Source organism: Chiroxiphia lanceolata, chromosome 19 (assembly GCF_009829145.1).
Source record: "Chiroxiphia lanceolata isolate bChiLan1 chromosome 19, bChiLan1.pri, whole genome shotgun sequence".
Taxonomy (NCBI): Eukaryota; Metazoa; Chordata; class Aves; order Passeriformes; family Pipridae; genus Chiroxiphia; species Chiroxiphia lanceolata.
The window spans coordinates 5,868,213-5,896,060 of NC_045655.1; the positions used below are offsets into that span (position 1 = coordinate 5,868,213).

At 45.4% G+C, this 27,848-nt stretch overlaps 1 protein-coding gene across 3 annotated transcripts in view; it reads right to left on the reverse strand.

Moving 5' to 3' along the window:
* TMEM94 (transmembrane protein 94) overlaps positions 1-27,575 on the reverse strand; it is a 50,329-nt gene extending 22,754 nt beyond the window's left edge. The window contains exons 1-10 of one of the 3 annotated variants that reach the window (XM_032706328.1): positions 27,498-27,575; positions 19,294-19,421; positions 7,642-7,761; positions 6,873-7,000; positions 6,132-6,268; positions 5,245-5,441; positions 4,466-4,617; positions 4,236-4,338; positions 3,850-3,936; positions 3,245-3,361 (exon numbers count right to left, since the gene is read on the reverse strand). In XM_032706328.1, coding sequence (XP_032562219.1) covers positions 3,245-3,361; positions 3,850-3,936; positions 4,236-4,338; positions 4,466-4,617; positions 5,245-5,441; positions 6,132-6,268; positions 6,873-7,000; positions 7,642-7,761; positions 19,294-19,317 — 1,065 coding nt within the window. In that variant the 5' untranslated portion in view covers positions 19,318-19,421; positions 27,498-27,575. Of the gene's footprint in view, positions 1-3,244; positions 3,362-3,849; positions 3,937-4,235; positions 4,339-4,465; positions 4,618-5,244; positions 5,442-6,131; positions 6,269-6,872; positions 7,001-7,641; positions 7,762-14,570; positions 14,731-15,376; positions 15,393-19,293; positions 19,422-27,497 lie in introns of those variants that run through there. The other 2 variants (XM_032706327.1, XM_032706329.1) reach the window with 2 other exon arrangements.
* Positions 27,576-27,848: the final 273 nt, after the last annotated feature.

Below are 27,848 nucleotides of genomic sequence, written 5' to 3' on the forward strand. Positions count from 1 at the left end.
AATGGGATGTGGACAGAAAGTGAAGAGAAATTATAGCAGGGCACTACCAAGGGGCTCTTGGAATTACAGTGAGACATTCACTAACTCAGGATTTGTGCATCCAGCACAAAGGAATTCCACAGAAGACGTAATTTTGAAAAAGTTTAGGTCTACTCATAATCAGAAGTGGATATGGCAATTACATTTGTATGTAAATAAAACAGCAGCCCAAATAATAATGCATATATCTGACACTTTAAAAAGGATCAATTCAACAAAGCTGAAAAAAGCTAAGAGAAATTAGTCAGAAATAACTTAAACTGAGAACTATGAAGGATAATTAGGAACTGTTTAAGAACATTTTGTCACAATTTTAAAAAGCAACAAGCCCCTAGTGAAAATAAGAATCCAGTTGTGAGTGGAAGTGAAAATAGAAATAAAAATTAACATAAAAACTAGGGAAAAGTATACCATTAGTAAACTAAAACCAGTCCACTGCTTGCTAAAGGCAGTGAAATTGCAAACGATACTGCAGGCGAGGCAGACGTGTTAAATAAATATTGCTATTCCGTATTCAGTGATATAATCATACCATATGATAACTATGAAATATTTTCCATTCCAACACTAGCTACTGAAAGTAAATATGTTTAAATTAGCAGGTCTGGACAATGACTGTTACTGCTGATTTTGCACAAGGCTTGAACTATGGATTAAGTCCCAGTTCAATGGAAGTGGTGCCAATGCCCAAAAAGGGAAGGAGAACCATCCAAGTTACCACAGGACCCCAGATAGACTTTGATTTCAGACAGAATAACAGAGCAGCTAATATGAGACTTAATTAAAAGAAAAGAAGTGGAATAATACAATCAGTGCCAAACACCACAAGCATATGAGCAGCAAATCTCATCAGACTATTGTGATATCTTTTTTTGACAAAATTATAAATTTGACTGACAAAAGTAATGCTTTTGACATAAACCACTTGGTACTTTGACTTGATGATAAATACTTTACTGGTTTTCTAACAAAAATACCAAGGAAATAGGGCCCTTATTAGATATATTAGAAATAGACTATCCCTAAATGGAACAGAAAAATTATTTGCATTAGTATGTGTTACTAGCTCAAGCAGGGACAAATGTGGGTATTTTGTTAATGGCCTGAAAGAAAACTAAAAGAAAAAATACTGACAGAAACTGAAACCATATAATAAAGTTTGGGTCAGGGTGCAACATAAGGAGAACAGATCACTGTTACAGAACAATATGGACTGCTCGGATAATAAGCAAAAACATGTATCCCAACAGGCACAAAACTAAGGCTGCATATTTAGGTGCAAAAATGAAGGTTGGACTTACAGGATGAGGACTCTTAGAAAGCAGGAACTGCAGCTGAACAAAGCCTGGCCCTTTAAAGCAATGGCTAAAGAATCTAATACAATCTTTTGTTGCACAAACAAGGGAATATAGAATAGAAAGTCCAAATTATTCTGAAATTTAGCACAAGCACAAGTGTAACTGGAATATTTTGTGGGTTTTGAGATTCATAATTCTACAGTGATCCTGAAACACTGGAGAAAGCTAAGAGGAAAGCCAAGAGAAAGATTAAAGGTTTGGAAAATATGCTTACAGTGCCTCAAGGTGCTTAAACTGTTTACTTAACCAGAGATGGTAAAAGGGAATGTGAGCAGTTACAATGGACCAGAATTTTGATTGACGCGCTTGTAAATCTAGGAGACAAAAGATGTAAATGTTCCAAGGGCTGAAAATCAGATACTGCAAAAATTCCCACTAAAATAGAACGTCCTTTTTAGCAGTGAAGGTAAATAATGACTGAAACAACATATCAAAGGCAGTACAAATGTTTTCAAACCAGCAGCAAATTCCTTTCTAAAAGAAATGCTGCTGTAGTCCAACTGCAGTAATGCAACTTGAGGCAGGGGCTTGTTTGGGGGGGCACTGTTTTGTGTCCTGCAAACAGTCAGGGGTCACCTATGGCCTGGAAAAATTGGAAATCAAACAGCTTAAACATGATAGGAAGGGGAGAAGAAAGCCACACAGGCCAGGTGTTTGGAGAGGGAAAGAGTCTTACCTGCTACATTTTCAACAGAGAAGAGAGAAGGAAGGAGGGAAATAGAGAGGCCAAGACTGCCTTAGTCAGGGGGTGAATGACCAAGGAACATCCCAACAGCTGTTCTGCAGCAGCAAGGATGGAGGATCATGTTTGAGATGTCACAAAAAGAGCTGGCTGGACAGAGAGAGTTGCCTGGACAAGAAAAAGGAGAAGACAGGAAAGAACACAAGGAAGGTGCAAATATGAGTGACAGGGCAAATGGGTATGTTGAGATGAAGTAAGGAAGCCAAGGAGCTCTGGCTTTTCCCAAATAACAAGGTGTGAAGGGAAAAAGAAAGGTTCCAAAGATAGAAACCAGGTGATGCTGAGAGTGGGTAGGAAAGGTAAAGTGGAGAAAACACTGAGAAGAAAAGGTAAAGGTGGAAATGGCACTGAGGGATGTGTCCTCCCTCCCAGGACACAGGAAGCTTCGTCATGTACAACTACAGGGTAAAGAACAGAAAACACACACCCAGGGCCACAGAGGCCAAGGGAGGACAAGAAGGAGAGAGAACTCTGCCCAAGTAACAGAAATCAGTACAGAAGACAAACATAGCTCAGTGTACCTCACCAACATTGCCACCAGGACAGAACAAGAGACGCCCAATAGGCATCACAGTCCATCAGACCAGCAAACTCCACTCCCCAAATCAGCACAAACACCAGAAACTTCTCTCACTCCCTGACCTACTGCAAATGCCATGCCTGCAAGTGAAACCCCAGAGTCTCAGGAAAGGGCTGTTTAGCCCACACATCAAAACAGGGGATTGCAGAGGATCTCATGTATCCCATTCCTTCCCAGTGGCTAAAAATTCCCAAGTTACAGCCACCACTTATTTAGCTCCACGTTGACCCCTCTGACAAATTCTATTTATCTCATAGAAAGCACAAGCCTTGAAGAGTTTTATGGAATTCTCCAGAGCTTCCTATCACCTCGGGATATCTGTAGAGAGGTTGAAAAAATAAAAGCATCTGTTCAAGAAGAAGTAATATTGTACTCCAGGGAGAGGGCACAGCTGGTACAATGAGAGATCCAACAAGGTTTTACAATCATGTGGACACATCTTCTGAATTCATTGTGCTCACTTTACAGAGCCTTTTCACCTCCTGCCCTCGTCTCTGCAACAGTTTGGTGTAGAGAGATACCTACCAGTGAGTTGGATGAGGCCTTGCTCATCTGGGCCAAGACTCTGGCTTCTCCAAAGGCTGTAGCAAGAATCCACAGGACGGGAAAGAGCAACGGAAGGATGGGTAAGACACCATTCACCTGAAAAAACCCAACCTGTAATCACCAACAAACCCAGAGACAACTAGAAGTCAGACCTCTCACATGACATCTTTTCCACCACAGTGAGAGGACAGGTAAAAAAAGCCAGGGCAGGAAGGAAGGAGACCAGAAGAAGTGCCACACAGGGAAAAGTACACCTTACAGAGATGTAATGAAGGAGGCCATGAATAAATCTTGCTTTTCCTGCTGAATTTGGCATAAACTCTAATAAGTTTAAAGGCAAAGGATACCATATGTAATACATATATATATATATATACACACATATATCTATACATATATGGCAAATGAGATAGCAAAAAATGTAAAGGGCAGTCTAGGAGGAATGGCCAGGGAAGAGCTGTTGTCCTGCTCCACTGAATGCTCCTGGATCCAGCATGCACAGGATGCTGCCACATGATGAAGCAAGTGGCTGAGAGAGGGACTCAGTCTCAGTGGTGCTCTGGGGAGGTGTAGCTCTCCTTTACCTGTAGCTGAAGAAGAGTGTACTGCCAAGAAGCAATTCCGGGAGCTTTGAAAATGAAGCGCACAGCGTTGGTGATCAGGAATCCAGCCTGCAATTCAGAGATGACACTGTCAGCTAACTACTAGTTAGGAGTTTTCAGTGCCTTGTAACGTGCTAAGCCCTGGGAAAGCTTGGGAGATATATTTGATCTGCTGCTGCAGTTCCTGTCTCCTCTCTCACGGTTACAAGGCTCAGCATCTTTGCTTCTCTGAACTGCCCAAGGTATACACAGAGTCAGCTGCATGAGTTAGGGCCTGGCCACAGCTTCCTGTTGATGGCTGCAAATTCTTCACCTTTATTGACAAAACATGGCTATTTTCAAGGACAAGGGCTTGAAATGAGACCTACCAGCACAATGGGGACAGCATACTTCAGCATCACTGACTGCACAGTGAATCTCTCGTTATCCAGGGCTGTCACAGGCCGTGACAAAGCCATTTCCAGACACCACCTAAGAAATGGAAACCAGCTTGAGATTTCAGCAACCAAGACCCTAAGCCTGCACTTCCCTTGGACATAAACCTCCTGATCAGAACGCTGTGCTCAGCCCCCTACGAGGGACGACTGTCAAAACCCACCTGACGTTATCGATTATTGGGGTCTTCAAGACACGGAAGAGACGATACAGCTGAGGGTTCTGAGGTCCCTTCTTCACTTCTCCCCTTGGGGAGGGTGGGGGTGAGAAAGGTGGAAACAGATCTCCTGGCTCCAGAACTATGTGCTCATCATCCTAGGAGAAAAGGTCAGAGAGCCCAAAGGCTTGTGTTCAAGCACATCTGGTTATTTCATGAAAATTGGCATTTGGAGTGAAAGTTACAATAAAAACCAAAAAGGGTAAATTTCAAGCTTTAAACTTTTTCCAATCTTCTTCAAGCAGCAAAATCTTTCTATAGATATTGTAACCAATTTGTTAATTTACTACTACGCCAGGAACTTTATATTACCTTCTTTTATAATACATCAGTAGTAAGGAGAAGGTCAAAGCAGACAAACTTTAAATTCTCCACATAAAAAGCAGGATAAAGTATGGGGTTTGTATGTCATATTATCCTACTGGATAGATTCACTCCACTTATATTTAGCAGCACATTACAATTTCCCCTTGACCTGGGAGAGATGGAAATATGGTGCTTTTGTATCACATTAGTGTCTCTTGTCCGTTGGGTTTGGGAGTTCATGGAGAAGATGCAGTCTGGCTAACAAAGCACTGTCCTTGACTGAACTGGAATTTCAAGCTTTTTCAAGGTCAGAAGAAATCAAACACTCCAATAATCTGTACACTGGGAATTAGAGCATTAGCAAGAAAATCCCAGGAAATATATTGTTACAGGCCAGGGAAATAAGACAATCAAGTTACCTTAATCCCTCTCAGAGAAGCAAATGACTCCTGGCCTGGCCTCAAAGCAACGACATCTCCTTCCACCAAGAGGCTCACGGGCAGGTTGACAAGATGCCCATCCCTGTAGGCCCAGTGAAGGGACCAGGATGGAGCATAAGGCATGTGAAGGTCAGGGTACATGGAGTCTGGCCATTTCACCTCTTTGCCAAGCGTATCTGAAAACACAAAGCGTGAAAGAATTAAGTGGTAACAATTCTGGAGGGACCAGTCTTACAGTCATTTACATCCTGTAGTGGCTATAGCTCAGTGCTAAGCACTTTCCCCCAGTGCTAAGCTCAGCCCACTCCCATGATCTTTTATCATCCCTCTCTTTCTCCTTGATGGCTTTTCCCCTCTTTCTCCACCCAGTATCAACAACTAAGCAGTCATTTTATAGCCTTAAACACATAGTTATACAATGGAAAAGCTAAAGGCTGTCCTTAAAACTGCCACAACTGAAATGAACTCCCCCCTCAGGTGCTAAAGCCCTCGTTGAGACGATGCTCATGCACAGTAATTTATTTCCTTCTGCTCTATGTTGTGGTACAACCCCACGTATTCTTCCCTAATCATCTGCTGCAAGGCAGATATTTTTGTGAGAATCTGAGGATTCGAATTACTCCAAAGCACAGACATAACAGACACCCACCTGGTAACACAGAGCTTGGAAGCACACGGCCACATGACAGCTCAAAATAACTACTTTACAGGACAGGCATGAGTGGAACACAATTCTCACAGCCTGTTTCTGTGCAACACAGGGGAAGGTTAGCAAGCTTAATTAGTAATGTGTGTGATCAGGTCTGGAGAAAAATTCAGTGGGAGGAAAATACAGGTGCAACTGAGACAGGTGAACAAGGCCTCACCGTTTATCTTATCAACGATTGTCTGAAGTCTCCTCTCCACCTCTCTGCACTTCAGCCTCTCCTGACGCCCGATCATGAGGAGATCCAAGAGGAGCAGGAGGAAGAGTGCCAATGCATTAACTATCTCAGCACCTTGGCTTCACACAGCAAAACAGAAGAAAGCAGAAAACAGATGAGGTTTGAGTAAATGAGCAGGATCCACTGCCAGACGCCCACAGAGATTAACACACATCTGCCTGGCTGTTTATTCCTACATCTCACAGACTTATGGCTAAAAGTGAAATGCAGGGGAGCTATGGTCTCACTTCTTATTTAGAAAAATGACACCAGAGAGGTCTGAAAGGACTCATCTCAATTAAAAATCCTTTACAAATATGGTCAAGGCATGCTACAGTGCATGTGACAGCACAGTAACTTCTGCCATGAGCCAATAACTTCTCCAGTTTAAAAATCCTTCCCAACTGTGATAATGCCTTAGGATTTTTAAAGATCTAGGAATGCCGTAGAAAAAAATTTCAGTCTCTCCACAGGACATTCCCTGGGTCTATTAGAAGTAGAATTAAGTTGGCTGAAGTTTGGAGAAAGGGCCTGATAGGGACAGAATTACCAGTGTGAGTATGCTGATGTCTAAATTTCTGGAGAGAATGAGGGACAACACTGTTATGTCAACCACACACAGTATCAAGATGATATAAAACTACCACCTTGGTTCAGTTAAGCAGCACAGGATGCTTTGCTCACCTCCCCTGTGGCTGGCTCCCATAGCAGCACAGCAGCAGCAGCACTGCCAGCAGCATCAGAGATGCACCAGGCCAGTGGAAACAGGAGCAGCGGTTACCATGGTACAGAAAACTGCTCCTCCACACCTCCTACAAAAGGAGAGCAGCAGACAGTCAGCATTCATGGAACACACAGCCAGACGTCTGAAAAAGCAGCAGCTGATGCTCCAGGGTGAACACGACTTTGCCAAACCCCTGAACATGACACAGAACACCCTGATCAGTTGTGTGAATCCTACAGCACCTAGGGATGCTCAGCTGGTGTGTCTGGGTGAACACTCCTGCTTTACTCTTGCCTGGAAGAATGAAAAAACTTCTGTGCCAGGCTGTGCCCCTGTCACTGACAGACCCAGGAACACTTTTAACATTTAAGTACTGTGCATAAACACCAGCACTTTGTATTCAACACACACACCAGACAAACACAGTGGACAAGGGAGGTTGTTGAGCTTCACAGCTCTTTATCTCCACCTGAGATGGACACTGCCCTTAGAGGCTCTTGAAGTCCTTAAATCCTTTACAGGTGAAGCTAAAGCTCCGGCATCCAGGAGAAAAGTGCTGACAGAAACACGCACTTAGGTAGATTTCTTGCTTTGTTCCCAAGGACTTTAGCAGTTCTACACCCAGACACTCTGTAGCAGCACTCTGGGATGGAAAACAGCCAACTTCTGTTTAATGCTCAGCTTTACTTTGAGAAGGGGAGGCTGAGTGCCCAACCTTGGTGCCCTCACCTTCCATGAAGTCACTTTTTTCCGTTCCTTCTGATGCCCCTCCAGCAGTGCTGACAACTGGTCTCTCAGGATCGTGAGGGCCTTCTTTGTGGTAAGGCCCAAACTTGAGGTCATCTCATCCTGAGGTGCCAGAAAAACAAACTGGTTAGTGCTTCCCTATATTGTTTTTAGGCTTTTTTCCTGGTAGCTGAATGAGTGGCCTGCACTCATCACCACCAGCCTGATTCTCCATTTTCCTGAAATCATCTCCCCTCCTGTGAACTTTAGACTGCTGGCTGGAATTAGAGCACTTAGATAGTATCAGGTAAACAAACCGGTCCTGACTGTGCTGATAAATACCTTATCAAAGCACAATACCAAGTCATTTCAGTGAAACAAGATCTAATCAGCAGAGGCTGAGGACAATACAAAGGGAGGCTGCTCAGCTCCGAATTTATGCAGGCTTGAACTGGTATCAGCTTGTAGAGACAACAGAACACAGACAGTTATGGCAGAATTTGAATGATACAGGATGGATTTTGGTAACAGTAAAAACAACGTAGAAGTGGAATATTTGCAATTCTAATCAAGAGTGTTCCAATTTCCACAACTGCTCACTATGGAGTTTTGCTTATGAATCCTGTCTCTGTGGCCACTTCGATGCAGAACCTCCTGGATTTAAGTGCTAGTCTGTGGATCAGTTCAGAGCAGATGTGACTCCACCACCAACTCCTTTTACAAGAGAAAGCACTAAGGTTTTGAGTGCTGAGCTGCACAGACATGCAAGGGAGGCATTTGGACTTGCAGGAAGCACACAAGGTTCACAGCACTGCTCCCTCACTGCTCACTCAGGAAAGAGGCAGCAGCCCCAAAGGACACAACCCAGGAGGGTGCCATATGGAAAGCACTGCCAAAAGATGCTGGTAACAAGAAAGTGGGGGTTGCATTTCTTAGGTCAGGAACACAAGCACCTTCCTTTCTTTCAAATCACAGAGATTGCTGTGAGGTACTGTGGGCACCGGGTCACTGACAGTGAATCAACAGGGAAGGGCAGGCAGGTGTCTGTGAGAGGGCAGGGAACTGTCAGGAAAAGTTCTCGTGTGCATTTCATGGTTTAACACAAACACCTTGAGCATGTACAGCACACAGGATGTCCTGCGTGTTAGAAACGTTCAGGTGTGTCATGCTGTGTGCAGAGCACAGAACTACTGAACACAAACAGGCAGGAAGCTTGTCCCTCTGGTCCCCACCAGTGTGACACAGCCCAGAGCTCCAGCAGGAGCTGCAGCTCTTCCTGCTCTTGAACCTCTTCCCAGCCCTGCCAAACCCACCGTGGTCTCAAACTGCAGCATTGCTGCTCCTTGGGAGCTGCTTGCACACACCCAGCTCTGCAAGTGCAGCTTGGCTCTGATCTCTTCTTCCTGTTCCTTAACTGTGTGGTTTCAGGATGAACATTTACTGGAAACTAATCTTGGACTTCAGACTTATTTGCATAGATGGCCCAATCCAAAACTGTAACACAAGCGTCAAGGAATAACAGATAAATTCTCTTTAAAATACTGTCTACCACACACACACACACACACTCCTCACCTACCAGGGACATCTTGAAACAGCAAATTCTGGCCAAGCAGAGTCCAGCAATGCTGCTTTAGCTGCACTTTTACAGAACTAAAAATAATCCTGCTGTAGTTTTCATTCTCTGTGTCAGTTTTAGGAATAGAGGAAGCAGTTCTGTGTTGTTCTTGGAAGCAGCCCAGGTAACATCAGCACAGGACTAAACATAGGAGTCTCTCAAAGACTCCCAGAGGAGAAGATGGCAGGCACTGGAGCTGGCAACAGACCTGCTGCTGCACCACAGAGTGCTGCAAACAGGAGTGTCTGAGAGCAACACGGAGCAAGGGACAGTCAGGTTTCTTTCTCATCTGGCTGCTGCCTGTGTGGGGCACAGCAAAGCACCCACAAAAATTCTCATCCTCTCCAACACAGGGAGAGCAGATAGACAAATAAAAGACACAGAATGAAAGGCAGCAATAATAAGAGGGACTTTGACTGAAAAACAAAGTCTGCTTAGACACTGAGCAGATTCCAATGGATACATCAGAAGCTACAGAAGAAATGAGAAGAAAGCTGCACTTAATGCCAACATCTTGTACAGTCACACAGTGCCTGGAAAGAGAAACTGCCACAGCACAGCAGGCAGCGAGCACAGAAAGGCAGCAAATCCAGAGGTAATCAAAAAGGTTCCTGAAATACTTGCACACCTGCTCCAGACTTCACACAGGAATTACTGGTTTGCTGTAGTATCAGTCAAGGCAAGGACAGCCTCAAAGGAAGGTGGCTGTAGCAGGTGAGGAAGGACAAGCACAGAGTGTCAGGGCTGGGAAGGAGGAACGGCAGGAAGGGTAGGGACTGTTAAACACCCATCCTGACACTTAAAACATGGAGTATTTGGCAAAGCAGGCAGAGCCAATCTGGTAAGCAAACACTGCAATAGGGTGAGTGAGGGTTGACTGGAGGGGACTCGGATCACCTGCTGCATCCAAGGAAAGAGCCTGGACCCAAAATGAAAGGGACAGGCAAGAAGAGCCACCCTGACTCCTGGCAAGGGGCAGCTCTAGGTTTTGGAAACAAGAGCTGCCCTGCTAAGTCATCAACTGCTAATGAGACATTTTTCAAATGCCCTAAAGTAAACCTTTGTATATGGCAAACCGAGGTGCTCTTAAGCTGTCCCAGAGGGATCTTCCCAGCCTTTCATCAGCTGCAAGTGCTCTTCCTGCTACAAAACAGGAGGTGAGCACCCCAGGGTGAAGAAGCCATTCACAGGAGGTGTCAGTTCATTAATGAAAACCTCAACATTCACATCTTTGCTTTGGAAACCTACATTCAAAGAGAAATCCGCTCATTTTCCGGTCAAAACAAAAACAGCAAGACACCTTCCCAACCCAGCTGCCTTAGCATAGGGTTTCCTCTGAAGAACAAAAAAGAAAAAGCAGACAGTAAATTCCAGGTTACAGTGAAAGCAAACCCCTGATGGGTATCAGAGACATTTTAAAAGGCTGTACTTTCCTTTTGCCCGTGCCTAAAGGCAAAAAGTCCTAAGGAGAAAATGAGCAGTTGCTTCCTCCTTTGCCTCAGGAGGCTGGAGAGCACACGAGCCTCTAAGTGCACTTAGGGCTCCTCTGGTGCTGACCCCTGCCCTGGCCACCAGAGCCTCAGTGTGGGAGGCACTGCTGAAGCCAAGTAAACACGGGGTGATTGCAAGCCTCTGCCTCGTGGATGATAGCACGGCTCTCAAGGGCTGTGATCTGCAGGATGGCTGGTAAGGGAAAACAGTGCAGGAGATATTTTGTTGTGCATGTAATTTTATTTTCTAGAGGTAATGAATGTGTTGAGGTGTGGACTGGATGGGAGCACGAAAAGATGTGTGAATTTCTCCACTCTTAGTAAACATCCTACATGTTAAATTACTGCTTGGCTTGCCTGCAACCATCAGGGAAAGGGAACCTGAGATAGATCTAGCAAATGCCCAGGTTTAGGAGCTGGTTTGGCTCTTCAGGAAGGAAACAAGAAGCAGCTCAAAGGCAGGAGACAGGGAGCCACAGAGTCTGTAAACTTTTCTTTGCCTTCTCCTTTCAGTTGACCCTCCATAGTTTGACAGGGGTAAATTAGTTGGCAAATACCCAGGAGCTTGTTTAAACCTGTAGCCTTGCCTGGCTCATGGCAAATAGGTTTCCTTTGCCTTCCTCAGGGGTTGTAGGAGCATTTTCAGGCTGATAGGCAGGAAAAGTTCAGGTTACTTTCTGATTTTTCCTCCCACAAGGAGTGAAGTTGTTCCTGAGCAACACCACCTACCCATGTCTGCTTCTCGCAGCCCACCTTCATCCTCACACAACATCAACACCCATCTCTCTTCCTAAAATTCACATCCTGTTCTTTTACACACAGAACCATTTAAGATCACCTTGAAAGTTTATCAGCTATCTCACAGTCTTTGCTATCCAATTAAAGACAGAGGTCTTGCACCTTCCTTCCAGAGGAACAGACAAGCAGAGTTAGAATGCGTAAAGGTGAGAAATGGACACAAAATATTAGTCTAATTAAGTCCTCTTATATTTTCCTACAGCCATTACACATCCATAGTAGCATATTTATTTGTTGTATCAGTAAATGTTGACATAAAATGTACCAAGCATTTTGTACAATAACACTGGAACACAAATATATACTTTGCTCTACAGAGGAAAGTGGGTTGAATCATCCTCCATCCTCTGTGGATTTCAGTCTCTTGCAGAATAAGGGCTTCTCAACAAGATTGTTATACACTTGAATGTAACTGCCTTTACAAAGACTGTTTAAACAAATAAGTGAATAGAAAACAAAATATTTGCTAGAAGCTTCAATTTTCGTAGACTGCAGATCCACCCCTCTGATTCAGAGTGGTGGAAAACCTCTACAAGGCAGCTATCAGACTGTTTCCCCCCTTCCAGGCTGCACCCACTAGGCCCCTTTTATAACACCTCTACTCAACTGCTTTTCAGATTTCAACAGCTGGAGGTGGAAAACTGGGCAGCAGAATGTTCCTCCTTTTCCCAAGAGCTGTTTTGCCTTCCTTAGCAGGGAAAGAAGGTAGTCTTTAATTTGACAGTGACACTTTGCAGGCTATTAATCTAGGTCAGTGATTACACCTCCTGAAATGTAAGCATTATTCATAGGTTCAAAAACACATGAGAAAGAGTAACTCCACCAAATATATTTGCATTTAGTACTCTAAGTCAGATTCTTGATTAGGATAAGGCACAATATGACACATTGGGGTTTTTTTTTGGTCTGATCAGAGAGGATGGCAGGCACCATACACACGACAGCACACAATTTCTTGGGATAGCATTTCTTACAGCAGGCTACCGTTAGAGAGGGATTTATTCTTGTTCTAAAGCAAACCACACATCAGGATGGTACAGCTCTGTACACCTGCAGCTGCTGAGTTAATGCTGGGACTGCCTGAAATGGCACATCCCTGCTCCAGAGTGATACAGATGTAGCCAGCAAAGCCAATGTATCCGTTTCCCTTTATTACCAAAATCCTTGATCCTGATTACAGACCAGTCTTTCTTGGTGCTCTCCTGGTTACTTTTCCCAAGAGATCTTATCCCTGATTCCAAGTAAAAGTGCTTCTCTAGAGAGCTGGGCTACATGAAGCATCTCCCCTGACACATTCCCACTCCACAGGATGAACTTTTAAGACTCTGGACTGTCAGGACAGCTGGATTCTCTCCTTCTGCCACCAGTTTCTGCACCACAGGGGGAAAATCAGATACTCCTCTGTGCCTTAGTTTCTCATCCCTATAATGGGACTACCAACTCCCCACCAACTGCAGTCATTGTGAAGATTATAATATTGACCAACCCACCTGAACACTACTGGAAAGCACAGGAAAAAAAGAAATATATGTTGATATCTGCACAATTCAGGCGGCTCCACCAAGCAGACCATGGCTCTGTGGGGACCACTGCCTTTAAAACTGGACATGCTGGGAAAGGCACTAGAAGGCACAAGGAACACAGCTATTAAATTTGCTTTAAATGCACCTCACACGAGGTTGGCAGCCACAGCTTAGCTGTTGGTGGTCTCAAATCAAATGAAACAAGCAAAGTCTTTAGCACAGCAGTGCCCAAGTTAATGGACAGAGGAATAGTCAGCAACTGCCTCCTTCCTCCCTCTGCAGCCCCAGGATGAAAGGCAGCCCAGACCTCCTGCTGCCCCAGGACAAAGGAGCCCCCACAGCTGGTAACTGGGTGACTGTGGGGGCTCCAGTGTGGATGCTTTGAGGATCCCCACAGCTCATGGCTCACAGGGCCTGCAGACTCACTCTGCAAAGAGGCACAGCTGCAGGAGCACAGATCCCTGAGATCTGGCCAAAGCAACACTTACCACCCGCCTGAATCACCCTTGCACTTCGCTGTGAACAGAGTCCATTCTAACCCAGACACCAACATTCACAGTTTACAGTCTCCATAAAGCCCAGAGTAAGATGCCAACAGGCACAATCAACCTTTCTACACACGTAATGCAAAGCCCAGGACTTTGCTTCTCCCCCGCAGCAGCTCCATAGAAGAGAAAGAGGCAGCTGCTCCCCAGGAAACAGCCCAGTTTGGAACTGTACATTCCTTGGTCTGTCCCTTTGGTCCTGTTTGCAGCAGCAAATCCCCTGCCATAGTTACTTGCCCCACCAGGCTGCTGGTAGGATGAGGCAGGGTTTATGCAGTGCTTTGAAGTTCACCTGTACTGCACAATTATTAAGCTTTAATTACTGTAATTTAGCCAGTTGCATTATTCCTCCAAGTTCGGAGAGCAGTTAGGGGTCTGTATTTATCCTGGCTTCAACATGCAGTGTAGTGCTTTATGCCAGTGCAGAGCTTACTCCAGGGAATGCTAATCCCCTCCCAGAGGCCAGCAGTGCTCAGAAACCCACGCAACTTCAGCACATCTTTCATCCCCTCGTTAGCTTCCTTTCTATCCCTACTCCTTCAGCTGAAGACTTTGGGGACTAAAACTATGATACAGCCTGGAAGGTGCACAGCGAGACTTGCTTCACAGGGATAAGGAGGTCCAACAGCTACAGATCAAAGCCCAGAGAAGAAACAGGCAAATTTAAGTCATGAGGCAGAGGGGCAGCAAAGCAGGAGTCCGCAGCTAAAATCCCATCTGGACCCTCCTGTTGGTTCTGGGGTTAAATTTGCAGTTTAAAACAGTTTCTTTCCCCGCCACCTCCAACAACAAGCTATTCCCCAGCTAAAATCATCACTCACTGCTTCATGTCCTGCCATAACCTCCTTCCCCAAAACCTCCAAGCCCTTCATGCACCATCACATCAGGCAGGATGCAGGCTGGGGAGGGAGGCAGGGAAAGCCATTTTGAAATTAAATGTTAAGGGAGAGGAACTTACTTTGCGACATTTGCCTTGGTTGGGGATCCAGAGATCGGCCTGTTTGAAGAGCATCTGAGCTAAATTCCTGCACCACTTCCCCAGCAACTTGCACTGCTGCTGCTCTCCAAAAACGAGTGTGCAAAGAGGGAGAGAGAGCAAGACTGTGCAGAGCCCAGCGCTGCAGAGAATGAGACAGAAGCAGCAGAGTGAAGCACCAGTCTGCTGATTAATTCAGCCTGTTTCCAGTCACGCTGCAGATCCAGCAAGGAGGCGGTGGATGGGGGTGGGGGATGAGGGATAGAAACGAGGGGGGGAAAGCAGAGAGAGAAGAAAGTTTGCCCAGGATAGCACCAGATGTCTGTAAGAATGGTTCATTCACAGAGGGAGCGACGCAGTCAGAATCCCCAGGTTCCCTGCCTGCAGAGCTGCATATGCATGCACAGTAAGGGCTGATGCTGACAGAGAGGGGTCTGTGGAAAAGCAGATGGCAAATTAGGTAGGACAAAGTGCTATAAAATATACCACAGGGGAGAGAACACCTGAGCAGGCAAGGAAAAAGACTAGATTGAGGTGGAGTGAATACTAACTCCCCACAGATGACTCCACAGCTCTGGATTCAAGCTCAGTTCAAAAATATGAGCATTTGCTCTTTAAACAAGTTGAGATAGTTACAAGTCCAGTCTGAAGGATTCCCTCCCTCTTCTCTTGTTGATAGACAATGCAGCAAAAGCCCCTCTGAGCATCCAATACATCCTGAGCCACACAATCTCAACTAAAAGGTGCATGTAAATTCTTCATAGCCTTGCCTGGGGCTCCCTGTTTACCTGGGCACGGCAGACAGAAGGCAAAGGATTAGTGAAGACAAGGAAGGGCTGGGTACAACAGCAGGTAATGGGATAAAAACGTGAAGAAGGAATGAGCCTTCTCTCTCCTTCTCATCTTTTACAAGAATGCTTCCTTCTCGTTTTTGGAGGGATGCACATTTATAAGTGAGGTTTTATATAGCTCCCACTTCAGGGCTGTCCTAATTCTGTCTGGGGCTTCCCGGTTCTACAGAGCAATCACTAAAACAAGTACTTTCATTCCACACAGAAAGGGGTAAAGAACTGGCCCAGCCAAGCACCACATCAATAGTGTGCCAAGGATGAGCTGGCTGGTACCAAACGGAACAGGCACTGCAAAGGCTGCCAGGCTCAGCACACCCTGCAGCTCTGAAGACCATGCACAGGTGTCAGGACTCACCTGCCCTCCCTGGACAAGCTCTTCACCTCCTGTCCAGCCCCGAGATTCAAATGCCTCAATAGGCACAGCCCATGTTCTGTGTTTAAAGCCAGAACTGTGGAGATTAAGAGGCCTCAGTATTTACAATAAACCCCACACAGGGTCTCGTTATCACCTGTGTGCTGAGTTACACATCAGTGTGTAACCTCACAAAGCTCTTGGAGCCAAAGCTGAAGGGAAGCAGACACTTTGTATTTATTTAATCTAACTTCAGGAGAAAGCAGGGGGAGAAAGAGCCAAGGCAACCTTCATCCTTTTGCAGGGCATTTTGTTTCCTAGACAACAATTTTAAACCGCAGAGAGGAACAAAATGTCCTAATGGCACAATTTTTCCTTCCTTCCTTCCTCCTTTCCTGCTAAGAAAGTACTCACCTACTCCCTTCAACACAAAGAAAAAAGGAGAGAAAAAAAGAAGGGATTAACAACAACAAGATGAGGTAAGAGTGGACCAAACCCTCACACAACATACATGTAACACCCTCCCTTTATGATATTGCTTCCTATTGTTTTCCATGGCTCTGCACCTGCTGGAGACTGGGATGAAAGTGAATAAAACAATTTGCCTGTGACAGTGCAGTACCAGGAACAACCCTTGTGCTGCCTGCAATTAAGAGGTCCCAACACAACTTTCTCCCACCTCAAAACCTCCAGCTTTGGTCATGAACACAAATGGAAGTGGATCAAATTGCCTCTTCTCATTTACCCCACTGCTGAGAGACCTTGTTCTAAAGTGTTTTGTGTAGGGCAGTAATTTGCACTATGTAGTTTCCTTCTGATATCAACCGGTATCAGAAATTGCATCTGGATATGAATTTGTGCATTAAATAACACAGTGGAAGAGCAAAAAATGAAAACTTGTGATCTGAAGATAAAACTGGGATTTGAAATAGAAGGCTGAGTATAAAGGCAGGGACTGACCTACACAAAAACTGCAGCACAGACGAGAGACACTTGTGGAAAAAGGATCACTTTGTGAAAAAGCCCTTGGAAAAAGAGGTTTTAGAGAACAGCAGGGAATAAAACCAGAGACACAGTCACTGGCAGGATGAGAAGAGGCAAAGGACTTGGGCTACTTTTCAGTCTAAAGGTAGGACTGCAGTTCTTGTTAAGCAACCTGGAACAAGGACCAACAGTGCTGGAGCTGGAGTGACGTGGAGCACAGCACAGGCTCCCTGAATACATTTCCAGGCTCTGGCCAGGAGGCACGGTGCTGTATCCAGGCTGCAGCAATTACACTAGGATAATACAGCTCAGTTGTTATGGGTAACTGTGGAATGGATGATGTCAATAATTTTTAATAGTTGTGTTGCTGCAAACACAGCCTACGTCTGACACAATGCAAACTCAGGATCCTCCCTGTCCTGTGGCCATCAGTGCTGCTCTCTGTGTCCATATATGCTGAGTGGTCTTGGAGCAGAGATTCTGGCACCTTTCACAAGGATTAGATTCACTTCAGAAACACACGGAAAATTAAAAAGTCAGGAGAAGAGGAGAAAGAACAAGATAGCAGCGCATTTAATTTAAGAAGGTTTTGGCACTGCTCCTAAAATACTCTCTGCCTTTCTCTGCGGTGTCTGGCTGCTGGCAAAAACTGGAAGGCAGCCTACATTACACCTGACAGACTGATCTCAGCCATCTCTGACAATGGAACTTATTAGCTGACTGGGGCCAGAGGACAAGTCTCTCATCTGAGTGACAGATGCCTGTGCTGCAGCAGCGCTCTGAGCACATCTCCTGCTCCAGGAGTGCTAACTCTTCATCACACACATATATTAGAGCAAAGAGATTGCTCTCTACTCAATTTGGGACTGATGTTTTCACTTGGGTTCATTTTATTTTTAGCATTTTAAAATAAACCTAGCACATCAGATTTACTACTTGAGGTTACAAAGCAGGTTAATTTGTTCCCTTATCAGTATATACATGTCCAAGTTCTTCACTTTGGAAAAGAAGATGGATTCTTTCTTAAAGGGGATGAAACAAGGATCTGCAGTATTAAAAAAAAAAAAAAAGGAGCAAACTCCTTAACCCCAAATAATACAGAATCACAGAATCACAGAATGATTGGGGTTGGAAGGGACCTTAAAGACCATCTAGCTCCAACTCCCTGCCATGGGATTGCTAACAAAACAAGTTGTAAAAGCAGGTGGATGTATTTGTGGGTTTTTTAAAATCCTATTGAGAAGAGCGTGGTGATCTCCTGCCTTCCCTTTTAATTCCCATTTAGAAAGGAGGGAGAAAAAACTTCAGGAAGTCAGGAGGGGAGGTTAGGATTTGAGAACACCATGATTACCCCTGTAATCTCCTTGTCGGGACACTTTCCAACAGGCCTTTCAAAGGTCTGTTACAACACTGTCCACGCTGCTGCCTGCCCAGCAATTTGATCTGCTCTTCCTGCCTTGTGCAGTGGAGAATGTCAGAAGGGAAAGGCAGAGATGAAAACTAAAAATAGTGACCTAGAGTGACGGTGTCCCCGCTGTGACCTGCTCTCTTTGGTGCTCTCAGATCCTGCACAGAACACACCCCTGCGTCATCCCTTTAAATGATCAATACCAGATCAGCCCATGATGTCACTAACAAGGGAATAATTAGATAATCATCCTCACTGGAATGTTACCTCCGTAGTAATACAGCAATTTGATACAAAACAACATAGTTCAAACACATCCTCTGAGCACAGCAGCACCAAGAGGTTCGGGCAGGAGTGAGCCCAGGCCTTCCTGGTCCAGCACAGCTCAGAACAGACACCCAGCAAAGAAGCAGTGAGCAGGCAAGTGCCAGAGCTGATGTGGAAAACTGACCTTTTAAAGTCACTGACACTGCTGTAGTACCTTTTAGAGCTGATCTGAGTTTAGGTGATTCCCTAATAGGTACTTTGCACTAATGAACAAAACCACTCCTTGCTGCTGGAAGCACCATAAACAAGACAGCAAGGAAGGGATGCAAAGAGAAAAAGAGACACTCAACAGACAAAAGCTCATGGTGTGGTGGGGAGAGGGACACCAAAGAGGAAAACCAAGAATGTTCTCTCACCAGAGCCAGCTGAGACCCCAAGTTACCACCAGAAAAACTGGACTCAGATGATTTTATTGCTTCAGTTTATTTAAAAAATCTCAGTGAATTCAGCCCCTCAAATAAAGCTGAGTTGAGTGTCCAGGGGAATGGAGCCCTACCTTAGAAGGGCTCAAGAAAAACACAGCAGGTGTGACAGTGCACACCTCACCTGTGCTGTTCCACTGTGGTGCCTCAGTCCCAGCCTGCAAAGGATTCCCCTTCTGATACAAGCACGTCCATCCCTAGGGATGTGAAGGTGACAGAACTCTCCACTTTGATACTAACCACAGATTAATATGAAACCATACAACAACAATGCCAAATGGGGAGTCTTGACCCAAAATAATGAAAGACAATTGAAAGGACTCACATTTAAGTCGGGTGTGACCCTTATCAGGAAACCTACCTGACACTTCTCCTTGAGGTCCATGGCTATGCAGTTCTGTGAGCATGTCCAGCAGAAGGGGGACTGCTCCTCAGGGGAGAATGTCTCCTACGCAGAGAAGAGCTTGCCTACATTTACCACATCACCATCTGTGGAAACAGAAGGGGAAGCAGTCAGTCAGTCTCCCACATCGCTTCCTTTAGGACAAGAAAGTGATGGAATTCACAACATTCAAATTACAGGACTGGTCTCTAAAAGAAGGAAAACCAGGGAGCTGAAAGTGCTTCTAATAGTACATCAACCCACCCCATACTCAGAACTGACCTCATTAGCTTGAGTCTGCCCAAAAACTGGCATCAGTTTTTGTGTATCAGCAAGTGAATTAAGTTCCCTGCAGCGCAGAGTAAGAGTATTATTGCAGCCTTGACAGGCTTTTGGGCAAGCCTCCAAAAAAAGCTGACAGAGCACTGGATTCCACCAGGTGTTGGAGCATGCTGTCACCCAGGGCTATTTGTCTTGTTACCCTTATCTACCAGGAGCTTTGTCCAGCTAATCTCTAATGGAGCCAGCAGTAATGATACTCCCCTTTGCTGAACAACACATCCAGCCTTTGACAGGGCTCTGCTGCTGGGCTGAGCATGGATCTGACCACCAATGAGTAGGCCAGAAATCCTAAAAACAACTCCAGATGACCAGGGATCTTTTCTCTTTGTAGCAAAACTGGGACTCTAACAGAACTGAGGTAGGAAGCAGCTCTGGAATTTCTTCCAGCTCATCCTCCCCTTTATCTGCCATAGCACAAGTTTGTTCTCCTGCCACATATGCAAAATGCCTTTTCTGGTCAAAACAAATGACCTGTGTGCATTGCTCTAGAGGATTCTCTTGCATATAAACACAATGAGAGATTATAAGATTATGCTATGATTGTCTTGGGAAAGTCTTTTTGTTGGTTAGCAACTCCTGGTTCTATTTTTTAATATCATACACAAGCTCAGGGCTTGGACACAGACTTCTCCTAAATCCAAACAAACAAGGAAGCAGCTAGATATGCAAATCAACCCAAACCACCCACACATCTCCCATATCCAACAGGATTGGCCTTTGCCAGCTGGGATTTACTACCCTGGTCTATACCACACTGCCTTCTTCAAAGAAGATGGATTCTGCAGATCCCATCCTCGTGGCAGTCACAGCACAGCTCTCCACAATGCCACATCATTTCAAGGGAAACAAAAGGCATCCAGAGCTTATTCAGAAAGTCACTCTCCCACTCTGCAGAGTTAGATTTCAGAATTTCCTCTCCTGCAGGCAAGCCCTGCACCTGCATTCTGGGAAGGAGCAAACATTCAGTAATTCAGAGTGCTGGTTATCAAAGCCCAGCCTGCAGTACCACAACCAGCACCTGCAAGTGCCATTTTTTGGCTGCCAGGCCGGCTGGCACAAGCCACCAGTCTGGACTCTGCCCTGCTTTTCTGTTCTGTGACCCTTCCAATGGGCACACACCGAGGGAATGAAGTTATTTGCAGTCACTTCATATCCCTGCCAGTCCAATTAGCAACTGCAAAGAGAGGATCAGACGAAGTTACTGAAGAGAAGCTCACAAAGAGCTCCCAGCAAAGGGTTGGGAGTGGGAAGGAGGAAAATGTAATTCTGTGTGTTTATACACAGCAGCTTAGAGCCTCTGCCTTTAACTTGAGAGTGACTTCAGTATAAGGGAAGGGAAGGCAAGAGGAGATGATTTTAAGGAGAAAATGGTCACTAACAATAAAAGGGCTAAGAAATAAATCCATGATTCCTCTTACTCCCCTGCAACAGAGAATTTATTAGTAGAACTACTGAAGACTTAGGTACTGTGCTCTCACTCGTTCAAACAAAGCTAATTCCCTGAAATTCTCTCTGGATCTGGACTTCAAAAGCACAGTTATCTGTGACACTAGTGGGTAACTGGGAAGCCAAAGTCACAAAAGGAGAACAAGACAAAACATCCTGGACTCTTTGTGCTCATCCCGTGGAGCCCAGATCATCAGCTGGGGTGGGCTGGAGGGCAGAGGGCTGTGCAGGGAGGCACTGAGCAGGAGGCAGGATTTCTGCACTGCCCTCAGTGACATTCTGGTTCAGGCAGCAAACTGAAATGTGATCCTGAATGCAAAACACGCCATTCCTTAGAGTTCAAGGCACATCATCAGCCTGCTTGGGAATGCCACCCTGAAGTCCTTCAGTGCTAGGAAGCAGGAAACACAGCAAGGGTGTTAAAAAGATGAAAGATTGGTTGGAAAGAGTGAATATTCCTTATTTAGAGAAATTCTAAACGCTGTTATAATGGACAATACAACAAAAGCTTGTGAAAATAATCAGTGGTGCCTGCAGCACTGCTTCATCACCATACATGCCCAGGGCTTCTCCAAAATTTTAACAAACTGACCTGAAGCCCAGAAGCAGCTTGTTTTTTCTCACATCCCCAATTTAAGGTACCAGCAATGGTTAGATTGCAGACATTTCACACAGAGAAAGCAAGAAGGCAAGTCGTTCTGGTGCCAATCTGGATACACAAAATGAGGAGAATCTTCCGTTTTTCAAATTTACAACGGGTTTTCATTTAAAACCAAGAATTCCAAACACAGCTAATCCCAGTAGGTTGGGATATCTTAGTGTCAGGATAACTGAAGCCAAGAGCAAAGACAGGCTACAATGATAAACCAACCTCTCAATTTCTGCACCCGGACTGGCACTGGAGCCATATAAAATGTGATTTGTGTGCTTGGTTTCAGATGTAGAATTTATCAAAATAAAATGTCTGCAAGAATTATGTCATTCCAACTAAAAACCTCACATGCATTACAGAGGTCTTGCAAACACTCAGAAAACAGTTTCACACAATGAAGCTGAAGCAACTAATAAATTCGGGGGGCAGTCTGTGGATCTGTGGAGTTGGGCATCCATCCACTCCAGCCCCTACAAGGTCCTTGTGTGCTCCCCTCCCAGACTCCTCTGTTTCAGGGACTCCTGGAATTCCCACCTCCAGACGTGTCTCTCCATCATCCCTGCCCTGCTGCAGGGACTTGCCACCCTCTGCACCCATCCTGGGAGTTTTGTGCACTACTATCCCACACTGGAATATCTGCCTCCCTCTGCCCTCCCTGTTCTTATCTCTCTCCTGTCTGCCCAGGCAATTAGTCACGTCGACATGTTACACTCTGCAGGACAGAAATGAAGTGGGGCTGCTTTGCTGGAACATGTTAGAGGGCGTCAAGTATTCAGACAATCAGAGATGCCTGAAGCTGTGGTTGCTCTAATCAGACACCACAGACTCCCAGTGCAGCCAGTTTACCCCTTCCACTTTCCCAGCACACTCCATCCTCCTTGGGATTTTCATGCCTAGAGCAGTTTGTGAAACCTGGAAATGGCTGGATGTGGTGTTCAGGTGCCATCATGTTGCATTCAGCCTGAGAAATATTTCCAAATCATTGGGTAAGAGTGAAACCAAACACAGGGTTCACCAAACAATCCAGTGCATATATCCCTACCAGCAAGCCAATTGCCTGGAAGTCCTGTATGCCAAACTCAGCCAATGCTAGCCCATACCTGTGGGGAGAGGTGTGCAATCCACTTTAGAGTATCTCTGTTTTATAAGAGTTAATGAGTTCACTGCCTGGGTTGCCATGTGTATCTGATACCCTTTTCAAATCAGAAAATACATTCCCATCCCCACAAACTCATTTCTGTTTGGAAGTGCCCTGAATAACTCTTGTAGCTTGATCTGAGTACCAACAAGTGTTTGAAACATCCCTCTGAATAGCAGAAGCAGAACTTTACAAGAGTCCATTCCCCCTTTTCTTTACCTAATCATCTTTTGAAGAATACTGTCTTACACAGGTAGTGCATTTATATAGATAAAAATATAATGGTTCAGATTCTCCTTTGAAATCCAAGGATTTCAAACCACAATAACTCAACCAAACCTCACAACATCAGTATGAGGTATCAGTGTTGAAATTCAATAAGAAACTATACAGCATGATATATTACTTACAGAACTTACAAAACAACTAGCAAACAGAAAGATCAGATAATTGTAGAATCTATAGACACTTGGAAATAAAATGTGTTTCAGAAGCTGCTGTCTTTAGGGAGAAAAATAAATCAACCTAATGATACTGTTTTCCCTAAAGTGTTCAATCACTGATGCTTTCATGTTACTTACTGAAAGTTCCCAACACAGATTAGTCTATGAAAAATGATGGGGAGTGTGAACATTTCTTGCTGCCAAAAGTGAATTCCTCAAGAACAGAAGCCTGATCTGTCACCAAGAATAGAAACATGGGGGAACAGATAATAACCAAAAAAAGCAGCTGCCTTGGAGAAAATGGCTTCGATTTGGGCTGATTGTTTTGATATCAGCAGAACCATACGGTCTCCTACTCATGAGGAGCTGATGTCTGCCTGATAATTTGCAACAAAGGCACATTTGCTGACAAATGGGCTTCCAAAGGTGCATCAAGTGACACTGTGAATTGCTTTGAGACCCACTGAGAGTACAGAATAATTACAGCAAGGGAGCTGGCAGCCACACTTCTTGGCTTCAGTACGTGCTTGTGAAAAAAAATTTGGGCCAGCTAAACATTCTCTGCCTCAATAACCCCAGACTGCAGACAGGGATATCCATATCTGCTTAAGAGGGAGACTGTGAAGTAAATGTATTAGTATCTGCAAAGTGAGATCTTCTGAATTTGTGTTGTATATGTGCTAAGTATTATCAACTCAGCAGCAATCAAATATCTCATTTGAGCCTGGCTGGGAAGAATCAGGAGCTGATTTCACAGAGGCTCTGCTTCCCTTCCTAAATTCAGAAGATTCGGAGAGAGATCTGTTCTACATTGAATCAGGAACAGGATTAAACTTGAAATGAACTTAAAAGTTTGTCTTCAACTTACAAGTGTGCCTTTTGGAGGTGAAATTATTCTTTGTTTTAACCTTACTTGCTGAGAGCTTTCCAATTAAAAAGTACCTCTGACTCCTTCCTTCTTTCTTCAGCACATTCAGGACTTGCACATTGGACTGTTTCAAAAGACAGTTGTGGCTTAAAATGAAACCTGAGCAACAAAGAGGGAGAAGGGAGTAAGGAATGACTTTGGAACACTTGTAAGAGTCGGACCTTGTTTACTTGTAAGATAAGGATTGGTCAAACAAGATGTTCCACAATTGAAAGAACACTTTTATTTTTGTTTTAATTTTGTTCTGGTGAGTTGAGAAGCGATTGATCAAAAGAAATATGATCAAAAGAATGATCAAACTAGTTTAGTCTACCCTACTGTTTCCACAGGGGCTGATACTGTTTCAAATTAAGATATCGTAAATCTGAAAAATATTTGCTGTGTTCATATTTCCTCACTTGGTTAAAAAAGGAAAAGAGTGTTTGGGAATTAAAGGATCGCTTTATTTTTTCTGCTTCAGGTACTGCCTGCCGCAGAAAGACATAGCATGTAGAGTCTGGATCAAAGTGAAAAATGCAACAAAAGACACAATTCTGAAAGGTGTAAGAGCCCCTCCAGCTCCCACAGAAGGATGAGACATCATCTGTATTGAAGCACCATGTCTTGAATGACAACTAGAAAATTTTACAGCAAATCTATGGATGAATTCACTGCAAAAGTGACAGCTGTCATTCATCATCATGGCATTGGTTATTATGGTAATCAGGATTGTATAACTACCTCCCTTTAAAAAGGAATAATCCTGAAATCCTAGAAAACCACAAAAAGGCAGTGGCCCAAAATAAAATAAAAAAGCTTGTGCTGTACTTATAGGAATTTCTAGCAAACCAATTTTTGCTGATATGCACTGACTGACAGATAAAAATGCAGCTTTTTCTCTCCATTCTGGTTTATAAATAAGGGTGTTGTATGCATAGTTGATAGCAAACCTAGGAAAAAATCCCCAAAGCATTCTTACACCAGCATTTGCCATTTGGAGATATTTAACAAACACCATGCCACGGGAAGGTGTTTTCTGGGAGTTCCCCAGAGCAGGCCCAGCACCTGAAGGCCATTAAGATCAAGCTCATACCTTCATTCAAAGCATAGCACAGCCTTTCTGTAGAAAAGGCACTGAGCAGTTCAGCAGATTGTGTATTTTGTTACTCTCACAACAAGCCCCATGAAAGTTTTATGATGAACACGTGTAGGATGAACAGTGTCTAGAAATAGGGCAGTGAGCTGCCTCACTCTACTGTGAAACAGCAGCTCCCTAAGAACTTGTCTCCACTATTCACTCATGAGCATTCCAGAGATCCAAAGTGCCCTATTTAGTGTACAAACTGTCCCATGCACTATCACAGATGTCAACCCCTCCCACCCCAAGCAAACGCTGCTCCCACAGCTCTGGGTGCAGGACGATGCTGCCCCAGCCCAGGACACTCTCTTTGGCCCAATCCTACAGAAGGATTTGTCTTTTGGCCAATCCCCTGTGGCCCCTGGCCCTGCTCCCACCCAGCCACAGGGAGATATAAACCCTCCCAACCCACCTCTTCCTAACTTGGGCTGTGCTTCTGCCTGGGGCAGGCAGGTCTTTGAGTGCTGTGGTGGCTTCCAGCACCTAGTTTGGGTAGGACTGAGAGAGGACTCTCAGAGGCACAGAGACATAAACAGAGCTACAATGTGAAGATTAGAGGACGAAGGTTTGTTTTTTTTGGTTCCAGCTGAGCAGCAATATTGATTTGTTTTGTGACTGAGGCTAAAAGCACTAATATCTTAATCCTCTCATCAGGTAAAAAATGTCGGCGAGGTGTTTATTTAAGAGGCCTGGTTAAGAAGAATATTATGTAAATTTTTTTTAATATGCTTGAGTAAAAGATAGGAGAGACATATAAACCACTCCTCTAGAGAACAAAATATGTCTTGCATAAAACCAGCATCGTGTAGCTATTTTTATGTATGCCTACAGTAAGTAGGCTTCTTGGAAAGTAAATTTAGTTTGCTTGCTAGGTTATTCACATTTTGCTATATCTCAGCAAGCCCTGTAGTTTAATGCAGTACAGCAGCTGTTGAGTAACAGTTTGTTTATATAGAAACCCACATTTCTAAGTAACCTAAAGTGTTTCACAGAGCTTGTGTACTACTATGCTATTGTACCTCATTGTGTATGAGCTGTCTGTTCAACCAGGAGCTTTATTCTACAATTGTTGGGGGAAATAATATGATTTTGGACAAGCATGCCTTGGTAGCCTCCTTTTCTCAGAAAGTGTGAAAATATCTATTACTTGGTAGCTGCCTCAGGAAGATGGATGGGTGCTTATGCTCTCTGTTGCTATCTTGGTAACTTTTTAGACTGATAAGGCAAACTTAAAGAAACTCTTCTGTTGCACAAAATTTCCTGTGAAAACTCAGTGAGATTTAAATGGGTAACTAAAACACTGTCCGTTCCTGCCCGTGGATTTTTCCTTTCTCTCTACCAATCTTCTGGGTAGATCATATCATCTAAGACAAACTTCTCATGCTTTATGTATTTTTAACTGGGATTCATTAGGCTTTTCCTTATCAGTAATGGCCCGTGTTATCCTGATAGGAGAAAGCTCCCGAACAGCAGACGAGCAGAACCCAAGAACTATACGGATCGCAGCTTTTGGAAGCAGAACAGGTGGACGTCTGGGGACAAAACCCAAACGTGTCACGAACTTCTGCTCATGGAAACACCGCCAGGAGATAGGTGCAGGGGGTGAAACAACCGGCTGAGCGGGGGCTGCTCTCCCGGCTGTCAGCGGGGGCTGGACAAAACCTGGTGGATTAGCCAGAATTTGGGACCAGACACTAAACCTTTACGCGGTGGATATAAGTGTAGCTGCTCCGAGCGCTCCCACAGCTCCTGGGCCCCCTCGGGAGCCCCCCGGCCTGGCTGCCCGCTATGCCCGGGGGATGCTCCGAGCCCGCTACGAGCCGGAGCCTGTCCCGCAGCTGCGTGAGAAGCCCCGCCGTTGATCCGAGCCGCCAGCACGTGTTTGCAGCGCCCTTTTTTTTGTCTTTTTTTTTTTTTTTTTTTTATTTCCTCTCCTTCCTAAGCTGTTTGGTAACGCTCCAGCGCGGTGCGGGGGAATGGGGCCGCGGGGCTGCGGGACCGCCGCCGGCTCCACCTCCGGGCCTCCTCCCGCCACGGTAGCCGAGATGAGGGCTCCCCGGCCGCGCTCCCCGGCGGGCTGGAGCCCGGCCCTGCCCCGCCGCCCGGCCCGTACTCACCCGCCGCGCCGGGCGCTGCCGGCGGGGCCGCTCGCCCGCCGCGCCGCCGGGGCCGCCATCACGGTCACTGGCAGGCGGGACGCCCCGGCTCCGGGGGACCCGCGGGGGCGCTTCGCGGCCGCCGCAAGAAGCCGGTGCCTGGTTGGTGCGAGCCCGCGCGGCCGCCCGCACGCCGCGCCGTGATTGGCTCGGAGCGGGTGGCGCGCGAAGCCGAGCACCCGCCCTGGCGGCAGGTCGGGGCAAGCCGTGAGGGGAGCGCGGGCGGGACGGGCGGCAGCGCTGAGGGGGTGGCGGGCGGGGCCGTGACCCCTGGCAAGGGGCACCCTGAGGCGGCCGTGGGGGGTCGAGGGA